Raw genomic sequence first — 19,137 nt, 5'->3', positions numbered from 1 at the left:
TCCTTACAAACAGGAACATGAAACATTGAGCAGGGCTTGCCCAGCATGAAATAGCACCTGAGAATGGAGGCTAATGCAGTGACAGTGAGCTGGAAGAGAGGGATGGGTTTGAGAGCTTCCCTGGAGATACCTATCCTGGAGCTGACAGGCTGGCTAGATGGAAAAGTGAGGGAAAGGGAGGGCAAAGAGTTGTTCCACATTCTGGGCTTGGGCTGCCTGATGCAAGAGGGACTGTCCAAAAATTACAGGAAAGCAAAAGTTGTGGGGAGGATCAAGAGCCCTATATTTTCTAAATATGACCTGCTAGCAAGATATCCAACTGAAGCAAGTAAGTCTAGAATTAAATGCATAAGTCTGAGAGCAATCTGGGCTGAAGAAATTGGAAGACCTCAGCTGATAACTTGGCAGAGAAAGATATGGAAATAAAGACCCAAAACCAAAGTCTGAAGAATCAGACATTTCAAGGTCTGCAAAGAGGAGAATAAATGATAGCTCTCCTCCAGAACAGGAATCATTTCTTCTGGATGCTGTATCAACTTTCCTAAAAATACATATTCTAATTTTTATAATAAACTACCTCAGGCTACAAGACTCCATATATACTGTTAACTTTTCAACACTAAATTTAGTGTCTTTTTACCCTCATACTTACTATACTATGAGTATGTATTTAACTGTATATATCTAAAGTTTCTGAATGAACCTCTTTCTTGGGCTTGCCTGAAAGAGAAACGTGTTTTTAAAGGATGAGTTCATTTGGCTTTTAAATTTTTTCAGTACAAAGATAAAATTACTTAATAAATTACAAATAATTTATATTTATTTTTTCCATGTTAAGATCAACTTATTTTGCTACTTGTTCTCTTATAAAAACATGTTTTGTGTGATAATTGCAAGATAATTTCATTTCTAGTTTGATGTAGTAAGCAATCACTAAGCACCTGCCATGAGACAGGGACTTGGCTAGGTGCCAGAAGGAGGAATGACTGATAGGCCCCAGCTTTCTAGGAGCAGAACCTGTTTAAACCAGTTTCCCTAGTTGCTGTATAAATAGTATAGTAGAATTCTGAAATCTTAAATTTAGACATCTTGAAAATAACAGCTCACCAGCCTTTTTCAGAAAATATGATGTTTAGAGATTGGGAAAGAGCCCAAAGAATAGCAGTACCACTTGCTGGGTATGTGAAAGCATTTAATATAGCTTGACCTCAGCTTCTCCTGACTAGATGGCACATCTTTCAGATGGTTATAAGATTTAAATAGAATATATACACAGAAACTTCTAAACAACTGTAAAACAAAACACAACTACTGCCTACTCTAAAACACTGAGCAGATAGTTTTCACATATCCAGCAATGAGCACTGGATCAGTAAACTTTCTCAGAATAGCACATTAGTACCTGAGCTAGACCTCCAGCATGTATCAGTGTTATGTCAGGCATCCAGGAGCATCCAGGAACCACTAGGCCATAAAGCGCAATCACAAAGTAAGGAATAGAATAGAACATATACGCCAGCATCTGCATTGAACAAGAAATAACATCAACAAATTAACAGTTTGGCCTGAATAAAAAGTACAAAAAATTAACATATGCAAAGATAAATGTCCTTCCTACTCTTAAGTATAGGATCACCTCTAACTATGAGAAAGAGAGATAAACTTTAGGAAAAAAATCTTAGGCTTCGTACTACTTGACCTGAATTTTAGGATAAGCAGCAGGATCCTTTAGGTAGGGTTCTTGAAATTGTGTATATAATCGGCAGAGCTCAGCTGGGCAGTCCAAAGCAATCTAAGAACAAAAATGAATTCATTATAAAAATACAATAACTTCTGGTTCTTAGGTTTGCTGATAAGGCTAACTGCCAGGTTTAGTCACAAGCTGCTTTTCTATTTTAACAAAAGCTATGCACTATGGAGGCTCATCAGGGAAAGTCAAGAAAGGAAATATTGTGCAGACTTATCTAAGGAAATGGAGCAGATGTTAATAGTGGAGCTGGAAGTGAAAACTAATTGTCTATTCTTGGGTATCTTTCAAGTATTCATAGTTTTAAGTATCTAGGTTGGCAGGCCAAAGCACAGCTTGCTTTAGATTACCAGTTTCATTTCTGGGAATAACTAGCCAACTAGTGCCTACAAGAAAGAAAACACATTTCTCTACCAAATTAATCTTACTATGCTTTGAAAGATTAAAAAATAGCATCCTCCTCTCTCCAGTGCCTCACATGAGAGTGTGTGGCCTTTGGGGGCAGTAAAGGATAATGATTTGAAAGCAGGGTCCTCTTGTCTGAAGCCACCTTCTGTGTCCACTTTGAAAGAGAGCAGAGTAGATTTAGTCCCAACAGAGTAGACACAGGCCACGGAACAGACAAGTGTCTCTTTGGTACATTATGGGGTCCCCTTGGAGTCACAGTACCCCCTCCAGCACTATTCTTCCTATCCTTGGCCATAAATGAAATGTCCCACCTAGGTAACAGGTAGGACATAGGCCAGTGGCAGAGTTGGTAAAAGCAGGCCCCAGCCCCAAAGCCCCACCCACTATGCACACATACATTTTCTTTGTGTGAAAGGGAGGTGGTTATGGCCATGCAGGAATACAATTGGGTCTCATTCTTCGTTGTTTGAAATTTTGGAATTACAGTAAATTAACCAAAGACCAGTTTTATAGGGTCTGAACAAAGCCTAAAGCCCTGCCTTCCCTGTAGTTCCTTCTCCTCTTAATCAGCTCCTCCAGAAAAAGTAATCCAGAGATAGTTCTCACCCTGAACCCTAAAGGGATCATATGGGCCCCTTATTACTCAAGGACCCCAAAACAGTGAGCTAACTCTATCACTTTATTCTTGCCACTCTGCTCCCCAAGTGTGGTGCAACATTAGCAGGCTCAGAATATTTAGTAATCATATCACTGAAATTGAATAAAATTAACCAAATAATTCAGAGCTGCTCAACTTTATTTCTGCTAGAATGTTATAAAATGGACATTATGAAGGCTGACTGATCAATTAAAATAGTAAAAGCAATCACTTATTGAGCACTTATAATGTTTAAGTCCCTCTACAAGGACTTTTATGTGCATTATTTTACTTAATCCTTAAAACAAAATGATCAGATAAGTAGTATTTTAGAGAAAACAAAATTGTGGGTCAAGAAATTTAATTTTTCCAGGCCATACACTAATAAATGGCCAGGAATCTAACTCCAAAGCCTAGAAGCCTCCTTATCATTTTCACTATGAAAATGATAAAGAGAATATAGAAAAAAATGATATGCCCAGGTACCCTTACTATTTATCAGTCACATCAATATAGAAGACTCCAAGCCTCAGCTTAACTTATTCCACACTATTCATACCACTGAGAAACTCACAGGTCTTCGCATGTATGTGAATTGCTTGTTTGGTGCCCCTTCCTAGATCTCCTCACCCCTACTCTGAGAACACATTGGTGCTCTGTGCCACAGCTGTACTACAGTCTTAGGGTCTCACCCTGACCAAAGATCTTTACATTTAAATCAGAAACGTCAGGCCAAGGATTTAGCTCACCCCGTTCCACCGCCTGCCTTGCAAGGCACAAGGTCCCCAAGTTTAAGCCCTGGTACCAAAAAGAAAAAAGTAAAATAAATCAGAAGAAAGAAAGTCTAATGGCTATTTTTCAGATATCCCAAAATAAGAAAAGATATTTCTGAATACAGCTTGATCCAAGGACCTGAGGGAGATGATACAAAACAACCCAGAATAAGCCACCCCTTGGGAGCAGAAAATTGAGATAGGAGAGTGACAGGAAGCAGGTCAAGGCTCTAGAAGGGATATTTTGCTGAGAAATCTGAAAAAACAAAACCTATTTCCAGGTCTTGTCCATTTGGAAGCATTGGGTATAAATAATGTTATTTTTGTTTTCTAAACCTGAGTGTCACCATGTTTCCAAGGCTGGATTTGAGTCCTGAGTTCAAGTGATACTCCTGCCTCACCGTGCTAAGTTCTTATAGCTACAAGCACACATTGCCACAGCTGATTAATGTTATTTTGATCTATTATGCTTACCAAGCCTCTAAGCAGGCAAAATGCGGTTGCCAGTAGGAGACATATGACTAGCATTAAATCAAATGGTCTTCTCAGCAGGTCTTTTGCTTGAGCTTCTTGGACAACCTAAAATAGAGTTTGTATCTAAAGAGCAAGCCCAAAATGACAGAGAATAATTTGAAAGCTACTGATACATTGAATGCTATGACGAATGAGAAAAGAATTTTGAAGATTCACAATTCATATACTAAACCACTGGACTTTCAAGACAGTCATTTGCCCCCTGAAGATCCAGTTTCCTCTTTTATGAAATGAGATTGGACTAGGCGATACTGAAGGGCTTCTATCTCTGGGTCCACATTTCTTTCTTAAAATAACACTTTCATTATTATAAAAGTAAGATAAACTCATTTGAAAAATAAGGACATTTTAAAAAGTAAACCGTGATCCTGCCATATCACTATTAATAGGTGATACACTTTTCCAGTCGTATATATTTTACATATATACATACACATATACTCATATATGTATAATGCTTTCTACAAAACTAGAAATAAACAATTTTGCATTCCTTAGTCACTCAGCAACTACCTATATGATAAGCACTGCAACATTATTAAAATTCTAAAACCCAATACTGTATGACAGCAGCACATTTTTGCTACTCTCCTACTGTGGGACATTTAGGCGTTTTTCACAGTTAATGTTCAGTGTAATGATAAACAACTTTATCCATAAATCTCTGACAATACCTCTCCAATGGTTTTCTTAGGATAGGGTCCTGGATGTGGAATCATTAGGCTGAAAGTTTAAATTTAGCAAGGTTGACAGCATTGTTAAATTGCTTTGTAGGGCAAATCTGAACTTGTGTTTGTATCATTTCTGTGTGACAGTGTTCACCGTCCTATCACTGTGTTTTACTGTTAAAATAAACACAGATGGTTTTATGTGTCACATGGCGTGAATGCTTTATTGACACATGGACACGGAGCTTTTGAAAACAGATCCAGGGCTAAGGCTAGCCCCACTGTTTGCTTTTTTATTTTTATTTTTTGAACAACTTCATTCTTCAAAGGAATGAAAAAGCATACCAGTCATCAGTGTGCCAGCCTGAGTTTACACAGTGAGTGTCTAAAGGTTTACAAATGAAGATTGTAGACATTAAATCCTATCTTAGGGCTGGAGGGCGGGGTGTGGCTCAGAGGTAGAGTGGGAACATCATGGAGGAGGCCTTAGGTTCAATCCCTAGTACCAGAAAAAAAAAAGGAATTTTGATGAATTCTGTTGTAAAATGAATAACTGTTCTAATTATTTAGGAGTTTATATTTTCATGTCAGTTTTGCTTAAAGCATTTGCCTAAGAATTTAATACCCACAAGTGGAAGAAAAACTTAGAAAGATGTCACCAGCCTAGGAATGAAGACTTTAACAAGAGTACCTGCCAGGCCAGTATTGTTTCACCTTGATCACCTTGATAGTAAATGGAGGGAGGTCACAGATGAGGTCCACAGCCAGTGTCCACATGTCTGGGTCTCTTGCGAGTCAGACCTTATGGTTATGTAGACTACACTGAACAGCAGTAGTTCTCCAACCTCCTCTTAGAGGAACAATAAATGCATAGGTACTACTTAAATAGGTGCTCAGATGCTCAAAATCCACGTCATTTGCAACCCCAGACAAACCATATAGTCCGGACTTCCTTTCCTGCACTAAGGCAAACACGATGCTAAGAATCAGTGTGACCACTAGTATAGGAGTTGCCAAAAATACGGCCTAGCCAATCAAATCAGACATATTTGGGTAGAAGCTGACCACCTTGGCCATATTAACTAAGATGTCAACAAACACCACTCAAGTAGTCAAAGCGCACAGAATGTCCTAGATATGCTCCAGTCCTCAGAGGCATAGGTAGTTCAATGGCCCATGCACGTATGTGAGCCCTGTGAACTTGAAAACAGGTTATGTTTAAACTTAGTAAAAATCAGCCGGGCGTGGTGTAGTATGCCTATAATCCCAGCACTCAGGAGGCTGAGGCAGGAGCACTGCTGTGAGTTTGAAACCAGCCCGGGCCACATAGTGAGTTCCAGGTCAGTCTCTACATAGTGAGACCCTGTCTCAAAAAAAACGAAAAACAAAAAAACAGTAAAAATCACCTTCGAGGGATAATTATAATTTTCTGATGGCTGATTATAGATTCTGAAACCTGCCCAGACAGGAAGACAAGTATATGGTATGCTTAAGAAAAAAGCAGGGCATAGTCGTGTTCCATACTTCCCTGTTTAAAAGAAAAAAGAAGAGAAAGTCAAAGGTTTACCTAAAGAATATCTAAACACAAATAATTAGGATCTCTCCCCATCTCAATCATGTAAAATTTTGCTAAAGACTAATATTTTAATGAGATGAAGAAAAACAAAGGTCATTTAAAACAACTAGATGTTTATTAACAGGCATGTCCTAGATACAATATTTTAAAATATCCCAATTTCTTGCATACCTAAATAACCTCACACTTTAGGCTTCAAGAGTCTTAATTTTCAAGTACATTTATCAGGTTCTCATAATGTTTTAGGAGTAATATATGATAAAATGTTGTGAGAAATATCTGCTCACTAATAATAGTCATAAATGCCATAGTCAAGCTCTAGATCGTTCCAAAAAGTTAGGAGTCACTGATACTTGACTAATTGTCCAGTCCACATTATTGACAACTGTTCAAAATTTTAAGGTTGAGATTATGAAGAATAGGAATTATTTGAAAAACAGCTTTTTATAAGCTTGGAATCTCTTGGCTATATTATAACTGAAATTAACTTCTTTATTTTACAAAATCCCCATTATTACAAAAAACAAAAGTGAATTTTAAGATAAAGTTTCTTACCTACAATGTTTCCAGGCACAAAAACAACAATGCTCATGATAATAGATCCAAGCCAATATAAGCCAATGGTTCTGTAACTTTCCCTATAACCAAAAAAATCTTGACTTAGTACATTTGTGTTAGAATACTATTAGCGAAAGATCCTCAATATTATTTTTCATTCCAATTAGTGTATTACATGAATTGAAACATTGAATAAAAAGCAATAAATCAAGAAACTCTGGTGATCAAGCCTCATTCCCTTATGCAATATTCCATAGAAACTTTCTTGTCCCTTTTTTAATAGGAATTCATGCCAGCTACACTGATCTGCAGCTGAATAGTAACATGGTCATCCTGTCCACAGACTCCTGCATTTCTCTACTATGTATGAAACTCAAAGCATAAAAGAGTAGAGAAGGTTGAAAGAAGAACACTGGGTCCATACTCTAATTTATCGTAATTATAAGTAATAGCGTATAAAATGGTCTCTGGCCATCAGCTTTGGCCAGAGCCCCAAAGATGGAAATAATAACCTGACACATTGTCCATGTTCTGGAGCAGCTGCTAGACATCTACCCTAATCTTCAATGCTGACAGAATGTTGCTGCAACCCAATAACTCAACTCCATGTTAAATAAGAGGTAATAAGAAATTCAAAAGGAGATAGGGCTGAGGATGTAGCTCAGTGGTTTCACTGCCTGTCGCAAATGCAAGGACCTGAGTTCCATCCCCGGTACCAAAAAAAAAAAAGGGGGGGGTTGCCTAAAAGATTCTGTGAGGGAAACAGAAGTGGAGACCTTTGTGCTTCCTGACTGATCCCAGCCCTAGTGAGTCTGACCCCAAGCAGATATCAAAATGACCTGGATTGCCGGCTGGAGAACAGACAAGGAATAGCTGGAGCTGTCCTTTAGAGTACATGGTGAACTGAAAGGAGGACGAACAGATGAAGCTGCGTGAAAGTCTTGTATGGGGTACAAAGGCTTGGCTCTAACCTGGAACCAAGCAGAGGCCTGGGAATGTAGCTGAACTTGAGCCATCCTGGAGAACCCTCCCCACAGAGCGCACCTTCTGGGATACAGAAAGATGCTGCAAGCAGACCACCAAGCATGGGAGAGTCACAAATCCAGCCAGAGAGCATTGCTCACTTAGGGACAGATGCTATGCAAAGGTTCCTGCAACAGGGGTCTCCAGAGTGCCCCATAAGGCCCAGCTAACATTTCATGACAGAGAGTCCTAGTGTCCAGAAAACAGCAGCTGTCAATGAGTTCCCCTCTTCCTTTTATCCTGTGGACACTCCCAGAGGAGCCAAACACAGAGGTAAGGAGTAGGGCAAGTGGGGTGTAAGCACCCAGGTGTAAGACTACATCTGAACTGAGAGATAAGCTTTGAACTGAAATTGAGGTGGCTGGAGTTTCAATTTAGAATGTGCAAGGCTTTATTTCCTACAAATGAGACTATCAGAAGAAGCCAGAAGACATAGGGGTCAGTCCATCTGACCTGTCACCATAGTTGGGAGGCAATATAGGGACATACTCAAAAAGGCAGTGATGCAAGGAAAGTAAAGCACACCTAACTTTTACCTTTGGCACTTACATTTCTGTCTGCCCTACCTGTTTGTGTACTGGCTTCTGTACACAGGTTTTCCTTACCCATTTATCGATGGCAAACACAAACCAGCTGAACTGACTTACTCCCATGCTATGGCTGCCACCATCACGAGGTACATCAGATAATGAGCAGAGCCATCCCAGTAGCAGATCATGTGCCCATAGGCAGTGTTCAGATAGGGTTCACCCTATGGAAAGCATTAATGAGAAGTCCACTTTAAATAAGATACAAACATTTAAATGCAAAACACCAGACCTCTACTGCAAATAGAATAAAACAGTAGAACCAACTGGTATTCATCTGCTAGGATGAAATTATTCCATCTTAACTGTTAGGCAAGTGAGAACAGAACTTTACCCAGAAACTGCCAAAACCAGGGTCTGCCATGGGGGTAAAAGCAGAGAATGCCTGTTCACTTGGCCTGTGATGAATCAACACATAGGACTGTACAGTGACACAAAGACAGCAGTATGTGTGATCCTAGCTGGATGGCCAACTCTGCGGCCAAGGCACACCTGTGACTGGAGGTGCTTGGCCATAGCCAGAGGAGTAGCCAGGGAAGACCCTGCTCATAGAGCTACTGGGTGGCCCTAGCTGTGCATGTTGACCTGACATAGAGGGCTGGCTAGGATGGACACAGGCTGGCACTCACACCACCTTACACAAACATACGGACTCAAAGATTATCACAGACCCTTCACCAACCTTCCCAACAACCCTATGGGGTGGATATGACTTTCAAATGAGGAGACAGAGGCCCCAAAAGTTTACAAGATTTGCTTAAGGTCACATAGCTTGTATGTGACAAAAATACCCCAAAAAGCTGTATTTCGCTTGAGAATTATTTTAGTTCATGAATTTTATGAACGCAGATTATATGATGAACTACATTTCCTTTTTCCAATTGGTTATGTTTCCAAGTGGCTGTTAGGAAATCACTGTCCAGGGTACACAAAGTTATTAGTGTTGTCCTGCCTGCACTTGGCCTTCCTCTCTTTCTCCTGTGTGTGCTCTCCTGGCTTGTCTTGCACATTCCCCTAGCCACACACCCCTTCTTCAACAAGGAAGAATGCAGATCAATCAGCCCATCAATCAGCCATCCAAGCAAGGCCTTTTTGGAAGCTTCCTGCTCCCTTCAGGCAAGCACTACTCTGTCATCTCTCCCCATGAGTCAAATCAAATTAAAATCAAAGCATGGGGAAACACTACCAAAACTGTATTTCTGTGCCCATGCAGGGCCCACATTGTTTCTTCTTGAGATGCTCTGCTTGGATGATGCCATCTGATTTCATGCTTCAGTCATCTGTGCCACACAGCTGGGCTCCCAGCTAGCACTGGGCTCTCCCAGTGGCAGATGGTATCCTTAACTGGAGGTCCTTGCACCCTTCAAACTCACCTGAGCTTCTCATCAGCTCATCAGCTTCTCCCTCAATCACCCTGTCACCCAGCCCCTCTATTTGGATGGCAATGCCACCAGCTTACCCAGAGGAAGCCACAGAATGGTCATTTTATTCCTCATTTTCCTGTACAGTCTTTTGGCAAATCTTGTCAGTTTTACCTCTGTGATGTTACCCCAAGGAACTCCCTCTTTAGTATGGCTTAGGTTAAACCTCAGTGTCCCCCAGTGGATCACTGTTACGTTCCCAGTGGTCTCCCTACCTTTCTCCTCCTTCCCATCCACAACACTCTTGCTGCCAGATGAATATTCATATGACTGGGCATGTCGCTCTGCTCTAAAACCTCCCAAGGCTTGTCACTGCCTAAAGGGCCAAGTTCCATCCCCTCCAGATAGTTTGGGTCCCCGGCCTGAGCTTGCAGAGCTTGCTACTATTATACCCCAGTTCCTCTTCCTATTCCCCATCTGCCTTAGTGCCTGCTACCATCCTCCCTAAAGCCTTCCCCCTCTAGCACAGTGCCTCATTCTCCCCTTTGCCTCCTTGCCTGCCCATCTTTCCACTTCAGACTCCTGGGTACCCACTTCTGGTCCTGGTCTCCAGAATTCCAGCCTCAGCCTCTTCACTCTCCATCTTCTCCGGCATCTCAGAATGCCAATACCAACTGTGGTCATGTGGCCCCCAAACCTCCCTACCGGAACAATTCCTCAGATCTCAAGACCTCCAAAGCCCTGCCAGCCAGGACATGTGCCAGGATGTCCCTCAAGCACCTGAAACTCCATATGTGCCCAAATGAACTAAGTGTCATCTCTGCAAGCCTACACCCAGGCAGACAGCACACACCAATCTCCCCAAGCTACTTCTCAAGCTGTCCCTTCTGCTCAGAATGCCTTCCACCTCCCTTGCCCAGCCAGAAACAGCTGCCATCCTCTCCCATGGCCACTTTTTAAAGTGCTACATCAGTATCTCCAAGTCTACAAGGCTTTCCCCACCCACTGCCAGAGTTCACTGTGCTGGGCCTGGAGGGAGCTTCTGTCACTGTACCTAGGACAGTGCTGTGGCCCCACATGGAGGGTAGGAAGCAGGTCTCATGACTCCACAGTCTCCTTGAACAAAAGTCTGCAGAACTAAAGCCTCTCTAATGGAGTAACACCAGCTTCCTTCCAAATTCCAAAGCAAGAATCAGGAAGTCATCCTGGGCCTGACCCTTTCACTTGTCCCCAACGTGTCCCCAAGTCCTACAACCACTTGACTTCTCTGAAGTTCACCCTTGTATTTTTAAGTGCTGCCTCTGTCCAACCACTGTCACACCCAGCTGGCACTGCAGAAGCCTCTTCTTGTGCCCTCGCTCATGACATTGACCCTTCCCAAAAGCCCATCCTCCCAGAGCTGTCTCCTCTGGTTTACAATTTCCCCTTACATACAGAATGACATCCAAACTCCCCATTATCTAAAATGCAGATGAAGACTACATTTTCAGCTCTGTGTGACCATGAGTAGGTCACTTAACTTTCGGTGGCTGGTAGCCCATCATAAAATTAAAAAACGACTAGTTCCCTCCAGTACCATGATTTGGTTGGGAGTTAGTCATCATAATCAAATAGTTTCATTACCTTGATGTCTGATATCTCACAGATTTAAGACTAAGTTGGGCCTTTTGCGATTATAATATATTAGATACACAAACACTAAATTCACTGAAAGTTCCTCATTTAAAGGAAAAGGGTCACAAGGTAGGACAGGAGTGCAGGGACAGTTATGAGAGCAGATTTACTTCTCACCATCTCAACTCACCTTTAGGCTTCACCTACCACGTGAGTAACCAGCCTAAGCCTATACTAGGAAACAAACCTGCTCTCATAGCAGAAGACTAAAGGCCAGGCCAGGCTGCACTACTAGTATGCACCTTGCCACCCCCAGGCAGTGCTGTACCTCTCTCAAGTAGTGGGTCATGAAGCCATCAATGACACCATCTTGCTCCAGTCCTATGATGAGGTTCACCACGCTGGTAAATCCGAAGACAGCATACACTATAGCAGAGAAGGCCACAGTTTAGAATACAGCCCACACGAGGCAGTTACTGATAGCTGACAAGGATAAATAAATGCTTCTGATGCTGTGGTCACACAGGCTAGCAGTCCACACCTCCTGCACTTTCAGCCATTTCTATGCCCATCCTCTTGGGTCTCCCCATCCATGCACAACAGCTCTCACTGAGAGAACATGAGTCACGGAAATAGAGGATGACATTCACCACTCACTGTCCCAGAAGGTTCTCCAGGACACCCCCTCTAGCCTCCACTCCACTCCTCAAGTGTCCGCCCAGAGCCGAAACCACATCCCACCAGGGCAGGAGAAATAAAGCCAGTCACCAAGTGGCTAAAGAAGCACACAGTGACCACCAGCTTTAAAAGGAAGATGACATAAATACAAGTGTGTTGGTGCACAACTGTAATCCTAGCACTCTGGGAGGCTGAGGCAGAAGGATCACCAAGTATGAACCTAGCCTAGGTAACTGAGTCACTGTCTCCAAAAAATAAAAATAAAAAAGGTTGGGGATATAGCTCAGTGGTAGAATGCACCTGAGTTCCATCCCCAGTACTGCAAAAAAGTAATAAGGATGTGAATGATTCATCTTAGTGATGAGCACACAGGCCAACTCACAGTGTGTCCATCATATCTGCCTGTTCCACACAGAGTGGTGCCTTGGTTCACAAATGCTTTTGGTTGCAGACAATTTGGTTTGCAAACAAAAGCATTTATCCAAATTTTGTTTTTGTTTGCAAACTCTTCATCGGATAATAAACACAACCGTGGCCACCTTTCCCACAAATGTGGTCATCTTTTCTGAAGTCACAGTACAAATTAAGTATGTAGACCGAAGTACCACTGTAATTGGTGTGCAAATGACAGGATTTAAAAAAAAAAAACACCAGTGATTTCAAGAACTGAATACATGTAAGATGGTACAATCTACTTTGAGAGAAGGAACACTGGCACATCTTAGAGAATCGCACCAAGATGAGACTCTTCTAAACAGGCTTACAATTACTTAAAACAACTATCTAAGGAATAGCACCCTTTAAACAGCGGGAGAACAAACTTAACCCATGGGATTTGTCAAGAAAGTTGTGTTTTCAAGTGCAACAAACTAGTGTCTTAGACCAGGGGATTAGTGTAGACAGGAGAAAGGTCTGCTGGTGGATACAGGAAACGCTGTGCACAAAGGAGAGCAGGGGAGAATGATTCACAGAGAAAGGAAGCTGGCCTTGCACAGAGTGTGTGGCCAGAGTTCAGTGTCCCCATGTCTGCCTGAAGGATGAAAGGCCACATATGCCCTGCCCTGCAGCCTGAACCCTCCCAGTGTCTTCACGAAAACCCAGTCTGTTCTCACCAATGTCATTGTTGGACACTGATTTCTCTGAGGCTTGCCAGGAGGCCAGCCCTGTGCATCTCCTGGATAGGGGGGCATTTAGCACATCTCCCAGCTACTGTGATAGCAACTGTGGTGCCAGACACTGGCTCTGCTTCCTAGTGGGCAAGGAACTGGCTGGAGTCTGACATGAGGCTGCAGTGTGTTCAAAGATAGAACAGAGCCATGACAGAAGATTCAGGGTGCAAGACTGGGGCTGCCTTGAAGACCAGAAGAGACCTCAGTGAGTCAAGTGAGGTCTGCATGGGGCAAGCCTGGAGAGGTAGGACAGACAGCAGCAGGAGGCCCATCTGGGAAAGTAGACTGGAGCCAGCTGAGCAAGGAGAATGGAGCAAGAAAAATGACAAGGGCTCTGAGGTCAGATAGTCCAAGCTCTTCTACCAGCCAGCCATGAAAGCCAGAGCAAGTTACAGAAATTCTCTCAAGTTGCAGTTTTTTATGGGTGAACTGGAAGGAACTAAACTCACAATCCTTCTTTGTCACCCCACCTTTGCCAAAGCCTGCTATGGCACAGAAGGTTCCCTCCACTTCTAACAAGGGGATGGGCCTGTGGTTCACTCTGGCCAGCAGAATGTGGGTAGAGATCTGTAACTCCAGCATGCTAGAAGGCTTTTAGCCCAGTATGGGCACTTAATGACTTAGCGAGACGCTGTCTCAAAATAAAAATAGAAAAGGGTTGGGAATGTAGTTCAGTGCAAAGGCCCTGAGTTTCATCCCCAGTACTTGGGGGAAAAAATGCAGGCAGAAGTGACAATAGCCAGCTACAAGCCAAAGCCACCAGAGGCACTGCTTTCTTCCCACTGACCCTTTTGTGCTCTGTATCCCCATGAGGCAGGCAGAGTCCAACAGCAAGGAGATGTGAGGACAGTCCTGCCCGCAGCCACCCACAGCCTGCAGCAGAATGACCCAGGCCACCCACAATTCTGTGGGCAAGAAAAATAAACTTCTGTGGCTGCACAGGCTTGGGGCATGTTTGACATCAGCATTACTGAATCAGAAACTAAATAAATAAAACTCCCAGCAGACTGCTAGACTTAGAAAGTGCTCAGAGCCCAGTAACTCCTTTGCCCATGGCACAGACTGACAAAGGGCCTGGGCTCTGGATCAATGCCATTCTCGCTAGCTACATGACCTGAACATGTCTCCGAGCATCAATAAGCCAGCGTCTCCATTTGTTGTGACAATTAAATAAAATAAAATTGCTGAAGTGCTCAGTGCCTTACCAGAAACACTGTAGGTGTGCAATTGTGGTATTTTTATTTATTTAACACGTGTATTTACCAGGACCTGACCTAAGTACTTTACAAATACCATTTTATTTAATGTTTGTGCCAATCCCTCACAATAGGTGTAATTATTTCCTTCTTTGTACAGATGCGCAGACTGCCACACTGCCCCAAGTAGAGAGGACTGAACGTGCCAGGCTAAGGGAGCTAAGAAGCCCAGCAGGAGACGGAGGTAAGGACAGCTGGGGATCAGGGGATGAAGGTGATCCCCCACCCCCACCCTGCAAGTGCCCTTCCACCAGGATCCCCTGGAAGTGGGGTCCATGACCTGGGAGAGGCCACAGTGATGGCAAACCTTCTAGAGCTTTCAGGGATACAAACAGCCCACTGTGGCACATGTATCATAGGTTCACCACCGCTGGCTTCAAGGAAAGGGCCACAATGTCCTCAAAATCCCTTCCCATTCCAGCCACCAAGGGAAAAGTTCCATGTTACCAAGTGGACATAAATGGTTTCCCTGGAGGAGACATACCGTAGAACAGCGGGTCCCGAGGTGGCTTTCTTTTGACGAGAACTCGAGCCAGTAGGGCTACCAGGAACAGGATGAGGGCAGCAACTCCTACAATTGTCCAGGAACTGCAAGGATCAGAATAGGGAGGTGGTCACTTAGCAAAACAAACACAGTGGTGCCTGGAATTTCCTGACGTTCAATGCCTTTGTTCCCAGCACTGCACAATTCAGGCATAATCCTGCCTCTGCCATAGCTCAGGCACTGAGAATCAATGAAATTTATCTGCAGCTCTCTGGCCTCTCTGGACCACAGCCCTGTGACTCTCAGAGACCAGACCCCCAGCTCTTCATTCTTCCCTTCTGTCCACCTGTCTCCTGTGCACAGATGAAATCCCTACCCTACTCCTAAGATGCCCTACCTACCTATCTGATTTGTTCCCCCTGGCAGCTGACAGGCCTAACCAATGAACCTGCCACTTCCCTACTCAGACCAAGCTCCAGGGCACAAGCAGGAATTACATGTCTTCCCAGGAGACAAGGTGTGTTCTGCATCTGTGGCAGGCAGTACTGCAGGTCCTGGGAATACAGAATGCACAAGGAGGCCTCTATGTACATGGAGGGAATTATCTCTACCAGCTGACTTCTACCACCTACAAGGTCCCCTCAAATCATGCAGAGGTATTCTCCCTCTCATATTCCCAGCACCCATAGGGCTCCCAGTTCTAGACAGAGAAGCCCTGCCCCGCTGCAGTGGCCTGCTACACCAGAACCTCCTCCCAACCCCTTAAAGCTGCTGAAGACACCATTGAGATCCCTTCACACCACCATCCCCAACCTCTGTCTTGACTCTGTTCTAGCTTTGAACACATCGCAGCCTCGAAGTTAGGTCCCCAGTCAGCTCCCTGCCCAGTAGGAAGCCTGTTCCTGGGACTTCGGAGTGTCCTTCACATATGCCCTGGGAAAGAGGACAAGGATGATGAAAGGGAATGGATGGATGGGTGAAAGATCATAGGCAAATGAATGGATGGGTAATGGGTAAATAGGTGGCTAGATAGATGATGCATGGATGGGCTGACAGATTGATGGATGCTGGATAGATGGATGATGGGTAAATGGATGGATGGATGGGCTGACCAACTGATAGATGATGGGTGTATTCTATGATAGGAGAGGATGGATGGCTGTGTCAGTGTGCAGGTGACAAATGAAACTAGGAGGTTTCTGGTAGTGCTGATGAAGGAAGAAGCTGATGTGAGCCAAGGCCATGACACTGGGCTGTGACTGTCAATGTGATGGGCTTGACAGCCACCAGGGGATTAATAAAGCACACTTCTGGATGTGTCTGGGTGGGTCATGAAGTGTGATCTGGGAGTCTATATCTGCTCCCTTGCCCTGTCCTCTCTGGTGCTCTTCCCCAGTCTGTTTTCCAGCCTTCAGGAAGTGAGTATTGTCCCACCATGCCCTTCTTCCATGATGTCCCTGCCTTGGGACCAGCTGACCATCCACTGAACCCTCTGAAACATTGAGCCAAAATAAACCTCTCCTCCTTTATACAACAGATGTCAGATATTTTGTCCCAACATCTGCCCGTCGCATGTGCTGAAGCACCAAGTAGTGAGGACGGAAGACATCAGTATGCAATTAGACTATGGGCATAGTGATAACGGGCAGCTGAGGCAGGAGGCAGTGGGCAGACAGCCCCCCTCCCTGCCCAGACCAGGGCCTGAGGTCATAGACAACACAACCACAGGGCTGGTGTGCTTCTGGGATCTTCAGGAGCCCTGTGAGCTGATTCACGGCTTCCTCTCATGGTTCCCACCTGGAGGGAAGGAGGAAAGAATGATAGGAAACTGAGGCAAAAATCCTCTCTGCCTCCCAGCACTGTGCCCAAAGACCTTCCTATGACTGCCAAGTGCAGCTCCTGCTCAAAACAGGCAGGGGGCTAGGGGCTCTAGAGATGGGTAAGGGCTGCACCTAACCCAAGGGGAAAAGGTTGTTAATCTAGGGCAGTGATGGCAAATCTTTTAGAGCCCTCAATGACAACAGCCCGCTGTGGCTCATGTGCCATATCCTCACCACCAATGATCTAGGAGGTGGATGGCTTTCTGTGAACAGATGCCGGACAGGGAGCATATATGGGTGTGAGCAACCAAAGTGTGGGTGGGGGGAGATCCCCCAACCTTTTTCTACCCACTCTACCTGTTTGCTTTGTCTGTTGCTCAGCTCAACATCACCATCGAACATCGAACATCACCAAAAGCCTCCTTTGAGCAGGGTGCTGGGCTGGGCTGACAGTGCTAAAGTGAGCTGTCACCTGCAAGGTGATGTGAGGAAGTAAGTCTGTGGGAAAGGTGCAGCCGGGCGCCCAGGACTCTTGAAACAGATAGACATCTCTCCTTTAGAGCAGGGTCCACAGAAGGACTAACTGACCTCCACTCTGGGCCACAAAACCTGGTGTGGCTTCAACAGTCAGCAATAGGGAGGAAGGTGGAAGGGACCAAGCAGGCAACACAGCATCCAGGGGATTCGGGGCAGAGGCAGCCTGGTATGGCTGACGCAGTAGCCAGGGGGCTGGGCTAGGGTCTCATGGACAGAGATCCTGGGCCTCCATCCAGCTCAGAGAGGAGAACTGGAGGTAGTGAACAGACACCAGACACCTGGGGCCTATGGGGAAGGGGACACCAGGAGGAAGGAGTGGAAAAAGAAGACCAAGGCACCTTAGGCTTCTCGGAGTTTTGTTTTGTTTTATTTTGGGGGAATGAGGTCTTGCTATGTTGCCCAGGTTGGTCTCCTCCCACCTCAGGCTCCCCAAGAGCTGGAACTACAGGTGTGCACCACTCTATCTGGCTAGGCCACTGAGGCTTTACCTGCCAGGAGGAAGGGAAGGACAGTAGCACACAAAGACACATCATTCTGTCTATTCAGTGAGCGCTATCACCATGTCCCCAGTACCCTCAAATTCTCTTTGTTGCCTTACAGCCCTCCCCTCCTGCAGATTATGCTTCCTCCAAACACCTGCCCCACCCACCGGCTTCCTACCCTTCTTGCTCACTGTCCTCAGATCTTGCCATAGTTTAAGTTGTCACCTCCTCTAAGAAGCCAAGAAGCCTTTCCTGACAACCAGCTCCCTTCCTAACCAACCTTTTACTTTTTTTTTTTTTTTTTACCAGGGATGGAACTGGGGACCTTGTGCTTGCGAGGCAGAGGTAGGCAGTTGAACCACTGAGCTAAATCCCCTCCCCGGCATGTCGCTGTTTATGTCCTCTCTGTTTCAACACACTTTCCTGGCCTGTTCACAGGTCTGATACTCAGACCTTCACTGAGCTGCTCAGACATCTCTGGTAGAAACACGGGGCCCCTGCACAGTACTGACAGCCACCTCACTTTCGGCTGCCAGAGCTGCAGCTTCCAGATGCGCCCAGGGCCCGGGTCAGACCAAGGGCAGACGCTGCCAGTGCCCAGAGCGCGCCGGGTCTGGGAGCAGCCACTGCCTCGGAATAGACACTGCAGCCCCTGTCCGGAGGGGTTTACAGCGGGCGAACTGATGCAATTTCCTCAGCACCAATGCTGCAAGAAACGACCGGTCACTTCCTCCTCTCCGCAGATGGCAGCCACCATCAAGGGTACGGGACTGCCACCTGCCCCAACTTCCCCTGCTCCCAGGGCTCCCTCCGTCAGAATTCCTCCAGGGGACCAAGGCAGGGCGCACCGGTTCCCGGGGCACGGAACTCCCCGCACCCACAGCGCCCTTCAGAGGGTTCTCCCCGGCCCTCACGTCACGGTGCAAGTCCAGACCATTGCACCGACCGGAAAGCGGGCTCGACACCCGTTAAGAGCGAAGCCAGGCCCGCAGCCGGACCCCTCCTGCCCGTCACCCGGGCCGCGTGCGCCAAAGTCCGAACAGGGGACGCTGCCCGATGCTCACACTGGGGGCGCGGCCCTCTGTCCCCGGCCTGAGCGCCCCGGGGGCCCCCACCGCTCCCGCAAAGTTGCGGCGCTCAGTCCTCCAAGCGCGCTACCCCGCACCTCCTACTCACTCTCGCTGAGCCGCCAGGTGGTCGAAGATGTAGGTGACCGGGATGGCCG

General features: G+C 45.4%; 1 protein-coding gene across 3 annotated transcripts in view; it reads right to left on the bottom strand.

Moving 5' to 3' along the window:
• Positions 1-19,125, bottom strand: part of Tm6sf1 (transmembrane 6 superfamily member 1) — a 25,581-nt gene extending 6,456 nt beyond the window's left edge. Inside the window, exons 1-9 of one of the 3 annotated variants that reach the window (XM_010621174.3) lie at positions 19,078-19,125; positions 15,074-15,177; positions 11,815-11,912; positions 8,572-8,675; positions 6,899-6,981; positions 6,174-6,295; positions 4,040-4,144; positions 1,700-1,792; positions 1,403-1,522 (exon numbers count right to left, since the gene is read on the bottom strand). In XM_010621174.3, coding sequence (XP_010619476.1) covers positions 1,403-1,522; positions 1,700-1,792; positions 4,040-4,144; positions 6,174-6,295; positions 6,899-6,981; positions 8,572-8,675; positions 11,815-11,835 — 648 coding nt within the window. In that variant the 5' untranslated portion in view covers positions 11,836-11,912; positions 15,074-15,177; positions 19,078-19,125. Of the gene's footprint in view, positions 1-1,402; positions 1,523-1,699; positions 1,793-4,039; positions 4,145-6,173; positions 6,296-6,898; positions 6,982-7,740; positions 7,873-8,529; positions 8,676-11,814; positions 11,913-15,073; positions 15,178-19,077 lie in introns of those variants that run through there. The other 2 variants (XM_033761113.1, XM_033761114.1) reach the window with 2 other exon arrangements.
• Positions 19,126-19,137: the final 12 nt, after the last annotated feature.

This window comes from Fukomys damarensis, unplaced genomic scaffold (assembly GCF_012274545.1).
Source record: "Fukomys damarensis isolate Sample0158 unplaced genomic scaffold, DMR_v1.0_HiC HiC_scaffold_7, whole genome shotgun sequence".
Classification (NCBI taxonomy): Eukaryota; Metazoa; Chordata; class Mammalia; order Rodentia; family Bathyergidae; genus Fukomys; species Fukomys damarensis.
Note: the sequence above shows the minus strand (reverse complement) of the source record. Positions and strands in the feature narration are given on the sequence as shown.